Here is a 14,729-nt window from a genome sequence, read left to right as displayed (position 1 = left end):
AAAACACAACCTCCAAGCATATTAAAAAACTATTTCAGTAACAAATTCCTCACTAAAGGAGAGGGGGAGACCTCCTAAAAAGGTTCTGGCTTTATAGTTCAGCTAGGAAGGAGGCGTTTTTTCACTGAATTTTCTCTGTGTCATTTGTAAGTAAAAACACGATATGAAAAAAGGGGTTTATTTGTGCTGCAAAATGTGCTGGCTGATAGCGGAGGGCTGACCAGAAGGGAAATGGGTGAGGCCTCCACATCCTGTGTGTGTCCGCACCGAGCCCACGCTGTCCTTTCCTTTTGTACCAGGAGGCGGGTGCGAGCCCGAGGCTCGCGGGCTCGCCGGCCCTGCACCGGGGTGTAAATGCTGTGCAAGGTGCCTCGTCACACGCAGGGCAATAAACTTCCAAAACCGGAGAAGTCTTCACGGCAGAATTAACTGAAACCGCGAATTCTTGGGGCTCAGCGCTGCCGGTGTCCCCTTGCCGGGCGGCGCCGGCGTGCACTGCCCGGAGCCCCGCGGCCCGGCCCCGTTGAACCCGCCCGAGCGGCGGCGGCCGCTGCCCCCCCGCCGGCGGGAGGTGGGAGCCGCGTTTGGCAGCCGGGGAAGGCGACGTTATAAAAAGCCTTTGTCTTGGGAATCGGCATCGCATCTCTCCTGCCGCCCGACGTGCTGCCGGCGGGGGCGAAAGCCACATTTTCGGCTCGTTTGTTCTTTTCGCCGCCCCAGGCATGTCTTGACACAGCCGCGAGAGAGCTCGGCGTTTCCATGCACTTCCGACGGATGTCTTCGGCTGGGGCGAGAGCGGTGGGGGTTTGAGACTTTGTAGCGTATCTCGGTGCGAGCGTCTGTGAGATTCCCATGATCGCAGTGTGAAGGAGGAAGAACTGGGAGAAAGAAGCGGTTGTGGTGGTTTCTCTTCTTGCTGGGTCAGCCCTCCTGGATGGTTGCATTACTGTCTTGTGGACACATTGTCAAGCGCGCACAGAGAAAAGAGGCTTAATTCTTTCCCCCCGTGTTTGGTTTCCGTCGGTCTCTGTGCAGAAATCACCACTTTCTCCCAGTTCGCCGGTCCGCACTGAGCAGCAGGAATATGCTCATGAAGGAGTACCGGATCTGTATGCCTCTGACAGTTGAAGAGGTAAGATCCGCGCTCGTACCGGAGAGGCTTTTCCTTACCGAGCCTTTTCTCTTGCAAGGCGAATTGAGGTTATATTTGTTTTGCTGAATATTTTTTCTTCGTGTAATGAACTTAGTCGGAGATGACTGGTTAGAGAGGAATGTTTTTGTTGGAAAATATAGGAATCCTGCAGGAACGAAGGTAACTTAAGTGTATCAAAAGCATTGTGTCATCAAAATATTGATTATAAAGATTTTCCAACCAGACTTTTCAGAGGAATTTCAAGCATATTTGCAAGGGAATGTTTTGTGCTGAAATTTCTATCTGATAAAGCGTTTGTCCAAAACCCAGACTCTAAAGATATTTCACCTTTGCTTAAAATACCCTCGCAGCTGAACGTGGCCTGAAACTCCATACAGGTAGGGAAGAGAGGTGATCATTTATTAGTAAAACTTTGTTGTCATTTAAAGAAGTCATTGAAAGTCAAACAGCTCTTTGTCGGTGTTCTGAACTCTGTGTTAGGAACATTATGTTTTTATTTATCTGCAGGCTTCCCACCTGCTCACTGGTTTAATTAAGGCAGTAATACCCACACGGAGTACACGTGCTCTGGAGTTACTGGTGCTCATGGAGTGTTTGTGGGCGCAACTGGGTGCCCAAAGGTCTGATGGCGTCTGGAAAGGAGATGGTGCTTTGTGCCTTAGTGTCCTGCAAGTGCAAAAAAACCTCGGTGCTGTCTTATTTGGCCATTTCTGCTGCGGACTGGGCATCGCGAAGGGGAGCGAGCCCTCTCTGAGCGCGCATTTTGCGCCGAGCTGCGCGCAAAGTTCCGCTGGTCCTGCGGGCGGCGGCGGGGCCGCCAGGGGGCGCCCCGCCACGGCCCCGCCACGGTCCCGCTCCGGCCCCGCCACAGATCCGCTCCGGCCCCGCCACGGCCCCGCTCCGGCCCCGCTCTGGCCCCGCCACGGCCCCGCTCCGGCCCCGCCACGGCCCCGCCGGAGGGTCCCAGCCTAGGGCCCCGGCGGAGCGCCCCAATTCGCTCATTAATCCGCTAATTAATGTACACATTTGTTCTTTGGCTCCATCCAGGCGAGTGTTTTGCCGCACAGTTTTATTTTTTGCAGTATGTGTGCAGAAGTCCTGGCGGGTGTGACAGAGTAGTCGTCTCAATGGGTTCTTGTCCGTATCTTCAGTTTTGGCAAATTAACTGTTCTCTAAAACTCAGAATTGGAACTGCCAAATATTTACTTCAGGCTCCTCAGGAAATTCCTTTTGCTGGGAGCAGGAGCTAAAACCATCATATACACGAAGTTACATAGACATAGCTTTAATTCTAGCATGCTTCCATCCAAGTTATATCATATGCTGTGATATTGGATGGCATTTTTCTTTAAATACATGATTTTCTTTGTTTATTGCATTACTCTAATGTAGACAACATTTCATCCAAGCCAGTTCCTGATGTCCTTAGACTACCACACTTAGTTAATAACAGTTCATTACATCATCAGAAGGGAGCAGATATAATCTATTTTGAAACATTATTGTTAAACAAGATTTCCAGATGCAGAAAAGTTCAAAAATCTTCCAAAACAGGAATGGTTGATTCATGATGAGGCAGAAGGTAATGTTGGATGTCATTTGTTCTCTAGAATGTTAACAGAATTAGTAAAGATACTCGATTTTGTCGTTTCTCTTACGTTGAATCATCCATTATTTAATCCAAGCACTGTAGCTGAGATGCCTGAATGAGGAACCTAGAACATGTCTGATGTTTAGCATCAATTTAATTATTATAAAATGAACCAGGACAAAACTTTGAAATTAGCAAATATCTTATTTTTCTTACAGTATTTGCACACTAAAGAAGTGCCACATTGTATTTCTCATAGTAGTTCATCTTTGTGACATTTCTTGCAGTCTCAGGAAGGTGATGTTATCTTATTTTTACCCTCAGTTGCACATGAACTACCAACACAGTGAGATTTTTTGCCATCTGTGTAGAACAAGGTACTGCATTGTGCAGTTGTCAGGAGAACACCACGGGGCAATGCTCACCCTTCAACAGGCAAGAGCATTTTGGTTCTAAGAAGCCCAAACTGCCTTCTGCAGGGTGCAAAGTCACTCTGAAGTTCAGTGGGCTTTGAGGGAAAGGCAGATTCCACAGGAGCTGCAATTTCCTGCCGAGTCAGGATGCTGGGCTCTGGTGTGCAGTGGCACTTGGGTGGGTACCTGACCTGCATGGACACCACTGGCAGTTAAGCACCCAAGAATTTCTGAGGTCCTGTCTCAATAGGTGGGGGGAAAATGCAGGTTTTTTTCTTCTACAACAGGACAGCTTCCCTTTTTGTGCTGTTTTTCTTACATAGACTTAATAGACTCTGGTTTTTCTGTTGTCTGGATGTTCTGCCTTTCAGCCTGTGCACTTTATGCACACATCCAAAAGCACTTCCTTGAGCAGCTTTCTTTTTTCAGCACTGCCCTGCCAGCTATCCATCCATAGAAGTCTCACAACATGAATGAGAAAGAAGTGTGTCCTTAGTTTGTGGTGTTGTCACCAACACCAGAGTTGTCTCCACAGAATTCCTGTGAAAATAATGTGGCACAGGCAGGAAGATGAAGTGTTAGCTCTGTCAGCCAAGCACCTGTGTCCAATCATCTGTAGTCAGATTTTGTGTGTAATGTGAAAAATGTGCAGTAAAGTGTTGTGTAATGCCCAGGCAAGTAACTGGAAGTCGTGACCTTGCATGTAAATACCTGTGCAGGCAGCAGTGGAGGAGTTTGTGCTGCTCTGGCTGACTGTCACCACCTAAATTTATCTCTAGAGAAGAGTTAAAAACTGATAGATGTCAGTGTAACAGCAGCACTGTCTCCAGGTTTAAAGAGTTTCTGGCACTGTTGTGGATAGGAAATTCCTTCATTAGCTACTGCAGATCCTGTTCCTGAGGCGTTCTTTCCTTGATGCCCTTATTAGATAAGATACCCAAATATTTATAGGAGGTTTGTTTATCTACCTGTCTGCTTGGAGGCCAAATGCTTTCTTGCAAAGAAAACATCTCCTAGGAAATGGCTACAGACTGAACTGTTGTGGTGTATTTTGAGCCAGGCGACAGGAGCTGGAGATGTATATTTGTTCCTTGTCCATGAGCACCAGGAAAGATGGGTTGTTCCAAGAGTTCTTGCTGAGGTGCAGTGGCACCACACTACAGTTCTTATTCAAAGCTGAGCCTTCCTCAGTAAATTGAATTTTTGACAGCTGTTTAGGTCTGTTATGTGTGCATAGTCACAAGCTGCCTGATCAGCTTTAAAATATTTTGAGAAAGGATGCACCGTGTTAACTGCTAAGCAAAATTATAACATCTGCTGTAAGAACTTTGCAAAGAAGGTCAGGATGGGACTGCTGGTTGACAAAACCAATATGATTGCCAATGAGAAGTCATTCTTTACCTCATTTATGGTACTTTTGGCAAATTCAATCCATTTGTTAACATTGAGACCTTATAAATTAGAAAAAGCCCTTTCCTTGCATTAGTATATAAAGTGAGTAAAATCTCTTCCAGCAATTCCATAGGATATGTTACCAGTCTTCATTCCAGCTGCAGTTAATAAATAAGCCTGCTGCTTGGTTATTTTTCCCCTTGCATTTTCATGTGTTAGTTCATTCTTACAAATAGCTTGTTACATCATATGAGAGAATATTATAATAGGCTGCATTGTGGGTTTTAAATATCATCAGTTAAAAAAACACATTCCCAAGGAAATGAAAAGAACCAAGCAATTGAAAAGAACAGAGACGCTAAAAAATTCTTAGGCTTGGAGCTCATTGCAATCAGAATTCCACAATTTTTCAAAGGAAGAATTACATGGATTTGTGCTTTAGAGATACCTATATCTGAAAATGTAAACCAAATGTGCTAAATTCGTGTGGTACTGAACTCTTCTGGAAGAGGCAAAGTACAGTGAAATTCTTGATTTGTGAGCAAAGTGATTGTTCTTTAGGGAAATAGATGGAAAGACATTTTTGCTGGATCCTGTTGAAAATTGGGTTCTTACTGCTATAAAATGCTATGAGTGATGTGAAGCTGGGTTGTGTAAATTTGAAAGCTGAACATCAAATAAACTACTAGCTAAAGGACTCAGAGGGTTTTTTCCTTGGAAACAGGGATGACCATTAAGGTTTCTGTTAGTTTTGAACTCTATGTGCATGGCCAGTACCTAAAGTCCTGACAGGTTTTTCTTTCCTTTGTTCTTTATTTCAACCAAGATTATCTCTGCTGAGGCTGATGGAATCACTCCCACTCTGTGTTTTAAATAAAAGTCAAGTTGAATCTGTGGGGAGCACTGCCTGCATGAGGTGTGGAGGAACAGCTGTATTGTCATGAATACAAACAAGCAGAGACCTGCAAAATGTCTGTAAATGCAGATCATGGTTTTTCAGCAAAAAGTCCTTTCAGCATTACCACATTCTGGTTTTAGAGGTGTTATCCTTGCTGCTTTGTAAAAATATCCATTGTTTAGTTCTTGTTTCAAACATTATGAATTCTCCCAGTGTGGATTATTTACATAAATTATTTCAACAACATCTGTGTAAACAGCATTTGTATCCTCTGAATCCCGTGTGCACTTCTTCTTTAGAAGATTTCATAGCCTCCCATTTTGTGTACAAAGGGTACATGTTATAACATGTTTTATTCAGACATTTAAAGCTCACTGAAAGCATACGAGAAAGGCTTGTTATGCCCTGAGAGTCAGCAGGTGTTACAATACTTGGACATAACTATATGAATGTAGTACAGCAAAGCCTTTAGTAGGGTATAAAGTGTAAAATAAGTTTTTTTCTGAAATACACTGATCTGCTGCAGGGCAAATTGCATCTACTCATCCTGCAAACAGATTAAATAATGATCAGCTATGCCCATTTCATTCATTTCCCAACTATAGCCTCAGAACATATTTTCAGGAATATATATAAGTATGGAACACTTGTAAAAGCAGCATGTTGGTCATAAGCAAGAGGACCGTAAACAAACTTAAGCTGAAGTCATCTTATCAAATTTAATTTATTTTAATTACTTGTAAATGAAATTATAGTTGGACCGTGTCATGTCCATGACCTCTGTAGAAAATGTTTATCTGGCATTTTTGAGCTGAGGTTGCCCAGCAAAAACAGAGGCTTATTGTGCTATTTTAATTTAAGCTATCAACAGCTCTAATGCATCTTACACCAATTCCTTTCCAATATACTGAATTGCTGTGAAACATAAAGGACCTTTTGCTGTAGTTAATCATTCTGCCAGGAGATGCCTTCTGAGAACATCAGCAGCCTCACCTGCCTTTTGCAGTTAATACAGTGGAGGCCCTGACACGTTTGTCTGAGGAGGATTCAGAGTTAATTATTGAGCTAGAAAACCTCTTCACACCATTCTGAGCATATTTTTACCCTTTAAAAGAATTCCGTGTGTGTGTCTCTTGTCAGCAGAGGGGTTGGATGTGTCTTTGGTGGGTGGTCGTGTCTGCTCTCCTCACAAGGCCTTTGCTGCACACAGTATGACCTTAAATTCACCTTAAATCTTATGGCCTGGGAAAAATCATTGGAACAGAAAAAGGAGAGAAAGCACCAGAAGTTAACTTTTAGCACCAAGGAAGAATACCTATTGAATTTTCTTTTGGTCCATGGTCTTGTTGCAAGAAGGAAGAGATGAAAGTGAGAGCTGGTTTTTAGCACGGGAAAAAATAAACATCTTGCTTTGGTTTGGCCTTCTTACATTAGTTGTGGTCAGTGTAAAATACAGCAGTGCAGAGCAGATGTCAAACCTTCACTGATTTCCACTGCAAATAGAAATCCAAAAATACGCAGTTTTTCCCCTTACTCCTGTTTGGACATTTCACTATAACTCTGTGAAAGAAACAAGAAAAACTTTGTTCTGCAGACTTCAGTGTAAATCATTAAAAAAATCTTTCCGTGGAAAAGATTAGATATTACCCAAGGAACACCAGACTTTGACATCCATCTCTATCTCTCTTGTTCTGTCTTTTCTTGTCAACACTTGTTTTCTCCAAGGTGTGGGTGTATATATATATATATATATTTATATATATATTTATATGTGTGTGTGTGTATGTATAGCAAATAATACCACACATTTGATTTGAGGGCTTTGTTAGCAAAGTACAGGCCCAGTTTTGCATTTCCCACGAAAGAAAATGCAGCCTGTTGGTGGTTTAGGACATTTTGTAGCTAAAGCACTCTACAAGCCTTGATGCTATCAAGAACTCCATGAGCAGTGTTTGTTTTTGAGGCATAATGTAGGTTTGGAAACAAAAGAACAGGGAGAAGAAAACACAGACTGTCAATACTGACTTTTAAAACTTAGAATTTTCTTGTTTTTTTATTTTGGGGTGGACTTTGTCTTGCTGAGAACATGAAGTTCTTGTAAGAGTTGATGTTAATGTTGAATGATCAGCACTTTTGAAATTCTGACAACTTCTGTTTATGTACCTAATAATGAATGTAGATGTCAATATTGGTGTCTTGAAGTTTGATAGCTCTGATATATCAAGTACATTTTCCCATAGTCCAGTCTGTTTGATTTCTTCATTCTTCATACTTTTAAGGTTAGAAATAATATAACTATATAACTATAATAATAACTAATATATATTATTTATAATATAATGTTATAGATAGTATATATTATATACTATATACAATATAACTAATATAGCTATATGGAAATAAAATAGCTATACAAATTTTCATATGCTTGACTGCATATATTATAAAAAATTCAGGTGATTAAGAGTTCTGAAAGTCTATAAAGCCCTTTAGATTAGAGGAAGACAAAGATTTTTGTACTAATTAGGAAAGGTTACAAATTATATTTTCCTTCATAAGTGCTCATTTGAGTCTGATAGGCATTTGCATTGTTAAAGTCTGTTAGAGATCATGTTCTTGGGTACAAAAGGCTGCCCAGTCAGATAATGGAAAATCCATCATTTATAACAATGATTCATTCACCAAATTCTTCTGTGTGACTGGTGAGCTGACAAATGTGTTCCCCAGGCTGTTCTTATAGAAGCAAGTCAGCTGTGGGTGCTAAAATCCACTCAGGCTTTGCATTTTGGCTGTCCAGCTAACTCACAAGCAACCATTATATACCCTGAGGGTGGATAACACACACATGCAAACCCTTGAATATTCTCAGTCACTGTGGGTAAGGAATAATCCTTTGCATCCTTATTAATAGAAAACTTACTTGGATTTTTTTTTTTCACAGAATTATTATTTTCCTTATATTTATCTTTATCGTCATTGGTTCATAGAGCATCTGTCATGATCAACAGTAGATTTTGTGAGACTTTATACCAAAATAAAGCAAATAATGACATTTCATGCAAATCTTCTGTGAGAGCCCTCCAGTGCAGCCTGAAGAACTCTCTGTAGGGATGTTGTGCATGTATTTAAGTGTAATTGCCAGTGTCTGCAGGCATCTGAAAAGCAAGGAGAAAGGTGCTCCCCAGGATTATTGACTGTGTTTAAAAAGGAGTGAAGAAAAGGTAATTTAGATTTCAAGTTGGATTAACAGATGGATTTACACTCTGTAGGTGGAAGAAACCAGACTTGAACTTCACCTGTGTTTATATATAATGCTTTTAGTCTAGGCTTAGTCTTGTTTATTTCCTTCTAAGTTCCTCCTTTCTTTCCAATTTTGGTTATAAGTGATCAGCCAATTTTGAATCCTTGGATATGTATCAAAATGCTATTTTTAATTTTCTTAAGTACAATGCAGGGTGCTAAATTGTAGGAATGACATTTTAATGGCTCTTCTTGGGGAAAAAAATGCATCTTCCATCTTTTTCTTGTTTGTGGTTAGAAAATGCTGAAGCAGTCTTGGGTTCTATTGGTTTTGTACTTTTGCAGTTCCAAAGCTGGTTTTGCTGTGCACTCTCCAAGCTCCAGCACATCCATAACTTGCACACACCCTTAATTTAAAGCACCAGGAGTCATGTGAGTCACAGGACATGAATGTTTGTGGATTCAGTAAAAGACTTCTTCATATGCTCTCCAGAAAAATCATGGTCTTTATTTAGGAGTTTTTACGTGTCTGTTCTAAGATTAGTCTTGCCCAAATGATTTAGGAATACTCAGACTCTGTGGGAATTGTTTTCTGTGAGCATGCTGAGAATGCCCTATTTTCCATTTCATCGCACTTAATGTCATCTTAGGTTTAATGTGTTGACCAATTAATGACTGTGTTCAGGGTTTTTTTCTGTAAAAATATTATTACAATGCATGACAAAATAATTGTGTGATAATGACACTCCAGTGTGACACACACTGTTGCTCAAGTGCTTGATTAACAATCAGCCACTGATGACAAACACAATGAATTTTTGAATATATTTTCAGGGTTTTGCTCTCATTTCATACAAAAGTTATTAAAATAACCTTTTGTGCTAGTGGCACCATCTTGCTTGAAAGGTTCCCAAAATACAGAACTCTACCATGAACTAAAAAATTGTCTTTATCAGAAAGGTAAAGACAATGATAATTCTATTGAAGTTGTTACCCATGCCAAGCTTGGATCTCTCCTGGTCATACATAGACATTTTTAAATAGTCTCACTAGTTAGGTCCATTTGAACACTGGTCCTAGTATGTATAATCTTATCTCTGAAAGATGCTTGACAAATTTATCCAGCTACTTCTCTGATTTTGTCAAGTTTTCTTCAAAAGTGCAAATTAGCTGACCTCTAAGTAATATTTCCATTTAATATGGAAATGTACAATTACTGTACAATGTATGTACAATGCACAATGAATGTACAATAATTGTACAATGACTTGCAATAAGCCAAATGAAGCACATTAAATACACACATGATTCAGTCTTAAATAACCCACCTGCTTCTTTTATCCCATAGACTTGATATAAAATTGATTTAAACCTTCCTTCAGTGGGACAGTTTTTATTTTGCTTCACTCTGTGTGAACGGAAAAACACTCAGTGAAAATTAGACCACAGTAATACCAATGAGTGCTGTCACTGATGTCAGAGAGACCAAGATTTCACCAAATATGTGTGATAAAACACAGCATATTTTTAGAACAGAAATGTTGAGAATTTAAATTCCATTTTAATTGCATGCTGTAAATCTGAAATAATTCCATTGACCTCAAGAGATCCATTACAGATTTTTATCAGTCTGATCAAAAATGGACTTTAACCAATGGCTGTAAACTAAAAGAAAATGTAAATTTCTCAAATCTGTTGAAAGAGACCAAGCTGATGTCCCTAAATCTTTATTATTCTTGCCTAACCTAAATAACATGATCACTTGCTTAGATTAAGGCCCCAGATTTGTGTCAAAACTCTAAAATGTCTGTGAGGCTACGTTAAGTGAATTTCTTGCTGTCCTCACACCACAGACTTCTCAGTTACCTCTTTGCTCTCAATGTTCAGTCCTGGTTTGTTTTTTATTTCCTCTCCTTTCTCCCCTTTGAGGGAGAGGAGAGGAGAGGAGAGGAGAGGAGAGGAGAGGAGAGGAGAGGAGAGGAGAGGAGCCTCTCCAGCCCCAGCAGGCGTGTGCCAGCTGGCAGAAAGCTGCTCTTGCTCGGCCTGGGCCTCGCAGGGAATGAGGAGCTGCCCAGCAGAATGAACAATCGATAATTCAGCTCCCTCTTGAGTGCTCAGCTCGGGTTGAAGCCCTGTGTTCCCGCAGTTACCATGGCCCTCTCTCCCACAATGAAGCTAAAGAGAGCACCAAGTTCCAAAATTTCTCCCATGTCTTAGAGGGCTACTAAGTTTATTTGCATTTCTAAACTATTTGCTATTCAGTTCAGCCCTTTTTTTTGTTTATTTTTCTTTTTTTTTTTCTTTTTTCTTTTTTTTTCTCCTCAGGGATGATCCAGTATGTTTGTCTGTATCAAGGGGATTCTGTTATACATTTGGGATGTGTTGGGACTTTTTTCCCCATTAACTTCAGTGGAAACAGAATAAAGCCTAAATAGGGATTTTGTTGTTTTTGTTGTTAATTTGTTCTCCACAGTTCTGCTATAGCTTATTTTCTCCACTATCTCTGCTTTTTTCATGTCTGAACTTGAACTTGCTTGGAGTCAAGTGATGCCAAACTTCTAAATCTGTTCTGAGGGAGTTTGAGATGAGGCAAACAGCATTTGAGTGGAAATGTTATGTCATAGTAACAAATGCCTATGGATTAGTTAGTTTATTTCCAGGACCTCATGGGCTATACATTGCTATTTATAATTTAACTTTCTCAAGCAGCCACGACTGTGTTTATGTTGCCATGGTGTTCCTTGCCATACTTGAGGGTGGATAGTAAATGCTATAATTGAAAATTGATACTCCCACTGAATTAAGGGTAACAGGTGGTTATGTTTTTATTTAATCATGCTGCAAGCATATTACAAGTTAAATGTAGATACCTCCACTCCTGCCTCTTTGCCAAGACATTTTCAGACATGCCAGTTTGTCTTCAGTGGCCAGGACTGGAGTAAACAACATGAGTGATTTGTCTTGTGGCAGGCCAAGGAATGTCAGTGGCCATCAATGAGCATCCTCCACTTGAGACTGCAGAAGCAAATGTTCTTCTGCAGGAGGGCAGGAGCTGCTCTGGTGCACGGGGACAGGTCTCTGTCTCATCCTTCCCCTGGGGGCTGAGCTCTGGGTAAAGCTCTGCTTCCTGACCAGCATCTGAGGAGCAGCAATTGCTGTTTGCTCATGATCTCCACACATGAGCCCTTTACCTCATCTCAACTCTTCATTTCCTTCTGTTTTCCACCGAAGTTTTCCAGATTTTCCATGTGGGCAAGACACATCCTACTATCACAACTACTGAAAGCATCCCCCTCTCATGACCCTAAGAATAGCTTTTGATTACATTTTGTCAAGTCCAATAGAATCAGTTAAATGGTATATCTACAGTACATCATACATGAATCACATAATATATAAATACATGTTTTCACATGTGAATATGTACATATTTTTCCATTCTTCAGAGTAAAAAGACAGAAACACACAGATGCTATCCTAAATTATTCTTAACATTTAGGTGGGGAAAAAAGTTATTCTAGATTTTTCTCTCCAAAATATTCTAAGATTTGAAAATTGAATAATTCAAAATAATTTCACGCTCTGTATTTACTGCAAAAAGCCATATGCCCAGGAGTATAAAGTAACCAGGTGCAAACACTTCAGTCAGGGTAGTGTGGTTATTACCAAAGGCATTTATAAAATATGTGTTAATAGACCCATAGCAAGGATGCCTAATTGGTGCAATTGTGTGAGCAGTGAAGTGCAGAGTGGAGCTGGCTGCCTGAGCTCTGCACAGCAGTCTCCTGTTCAGGAGTTTTGTACTGTTTTTAGAAGCAGCTGTGAGACTTTGGTCTTTATTAAGTTTGGCTAAATGGATCCTCCAAGTTTTCCTATAGCAATAGGATTTGAAATGAATTCTCAGGAGCAGGAGATGTGTGCATACACAGAGTTTTCTCTTGAACTCAACTTAGAGTTGTTTCTTGTTTCTCAATTTTCCTTTCACATTTTACCATTTTGCACAGCAAAGCCAAACAAAATAGCTTTCATGGATGGTATGTTCTGTCATATTTTGGTTTTTAAGCTGGTTTACATTGGCTGGAAATATCCATGTTGTTTAAACCAGCTTGCCTTGTACACAAGACCAAGAGTCAGAGACTGTCTTAAGGCTTTGCAAGGAGGTCCTTAAGGCCTTTTACAAGCTCACAGCAATTGCCTTCCTTTCCATGTGTTGTTATACCTAACATCTTTGTTTGCAGGCCTTTTCCACAATTTTGAAAGTTAGACTTGCAAATTAAGTGAGCTACTTCAGGCTTATGTTATAGGTAGCACTTGATTGAGTTTATTGTTACAGACTTTCCCTAGGGCCACTCACAAACTTCCATGTAACAGTAAGTGTGCAGTAAAGCATTAGGCTTTGAGGTATTCATGCATATTTAATGGTAAGGGAGGGAGAGAACTCAGCATTGTAGCCAATTCAAACCTTTGACAAGTACAGTGAGTCAAGGAAAAAAAATATTGAGTTTGCAAGATAGTTTTTTTGATCAAAGAAAATTAAAAAAATTGCTGAAGGTGATTAATGTAGATTAGTAGATCATGTGTTTTAAGGACCATGTCTTGGATTCACAGACCTAATGGAAATTCAGTCTCCAGCTTGGGTTTTTCTTGGCCTTTCTGAGTTTTCCCAGTTCAGCAGTCCCTTCACCTCTTTTTGGAGATGTAGGACCTCTGCTTTCTTCTGGTGCTGGTACTAAGTTTGAAAGTCCCAGAGTCCTTGTGTAAACCTGTGCCTTGGAGCTGCCTAAATCTCATCTAAATAGATATTGACCTGGGAAATAAATACCTCACTCTTCTAACCACTGTTACCTGCGTGGGCACAAGAGCAAGTCTGGAGTCAAGCTGCTGCTTCAGCAAGGTCTTCATCAGCCACAAACCAGAATTTAGTCTTGAAGTTTATGAAAGCTTTACCAGGCTTCATTTTGTTGAGTTTATATCAGGTTATTCCACACTTTTCTTAAGCAGTTATCTATGAATATTCATTGTTAACAGTCACGATTCTCTGTGTGAAATTGTAGCATGAATTTTTATCTTGGTGTTGATGGGTGGTTCCTGCCCCAAGTGTTCATTTCTCTGGTATCTTGCTTTTTAAATACAGGTTACACTGCAGTGAAAATTCTCTTGGTTTAAAACATTTTTTACCCATTTTGTCAGTAAAAAGAAAAGAAGTGAAAAGGGGAAAAGGAAGGACACAGAATACATTTTTCAGAGAAAGGAATTTAAATAATAAATATTCAAAGCAATAGAATTCACTTTCTCCACCAGGTGACATTGAAAAGTATTTTCTATTTTTTGGAAACTGGAAATATAAGGAAACCATGTAGGAAAATAAATAGACTTGCTGATTAAATATTTTATCATGCAATCACTGACATAAAAATAATGACAGAGCTGTTGAGGAACATTTTTCCTGTCTTATCTTGCAAACCCTTCTTTTACTGTTGGACTTTTGACTCTTCCAGTCAGGAGTTTCAAAGCAAAAGGTCTTTTAGCTCTATCAGCATTTCATCACCCCACTGATTTATGTGTGCAATTGTTTGCATATGTCAGATTTAAACAAAAGCTGTTTTGGAGGCACAGCAAACTTTGCAAGTTGACATATAAAGTTCACCTCAGTAAGTCAGTTGAAAATTTGGTTCCTTGTGTCCTTTCTGTAGCAAATTAGTGCACTGCATCTGCTTATGATATTATAGAAAACAGGGAAAGAAAAATTGTGTTATCAAAGTCTAAAAGATGTAGCATCAGTAGACTTTTTTTACAATTTCTCATACCTGTATATTGATGGTAGTTTTGAGGCTTCAAAGATTGATTATTTCTTCATATGTTGCATTTATACTGATGGAATAATGAGTTACTGTTTGGTTGGTTTTTTTTTCCTGTTAAATCTTTAGCAATTTTTATAAACTCAGAAATATGCAAACTCTTCTGTGAAAGGTTTCTTGACAGAAGCCAGCGTTTCAGCATATCTGTCTAATGAAGCTGCTCGGGGAATGGCTGTCATGAAAA

General features: G+C 40.0%; 1 protein-coding gene across 2 annotated transcripts in view; it reads left to right on the top strand.

Moving 5' to 3' along the window:
* The first annotated feature begins 1,171 nt into the window (after positions 1–1,171).
* Positions 1,172–14,729, top strand: part of PITPNC1 (phosphatidylinositol transfer protein cytoplasmic 1) — a 78,075-nt gene continuing 64,517 nt past the window's right edge. The window contains exon 1 of one of the 2 annotated variants that reach the window (XM_039715924.1): positions 1,172–1,312. In XM_039715924.1, coding sequence (XP_039571858.1) covers positions 1,238–1,312 — 75 coding nt within the window. In that variant the 5' untranslated portion in view covers positions 1,172–1,237. The remainder of the gene's footprint in view (positions 1,313–14,729) is intronic. The other variant, XM_039715925.1, reaches the window with a different exon arrangement.

Source organism: Passer montanus, unplaced genomic scaffold (genome assembly GCF_014805655.1).
Source record: "Passer montanus isolate IOZ18808 unplaced genomic scaffold, ASM1480565v1 scaffold35, whole genome shotgun sequence".
Classification (NCBI taxonomy): domain Eukaryota; kingdom Metazoa; phylum Chordata; class Aves; order Passeriformes; family Passeridae; genus Passer; species Passer montanus.
This window is presented reverse-complemented; position numbering and strand designations above follow the sequence as displayed.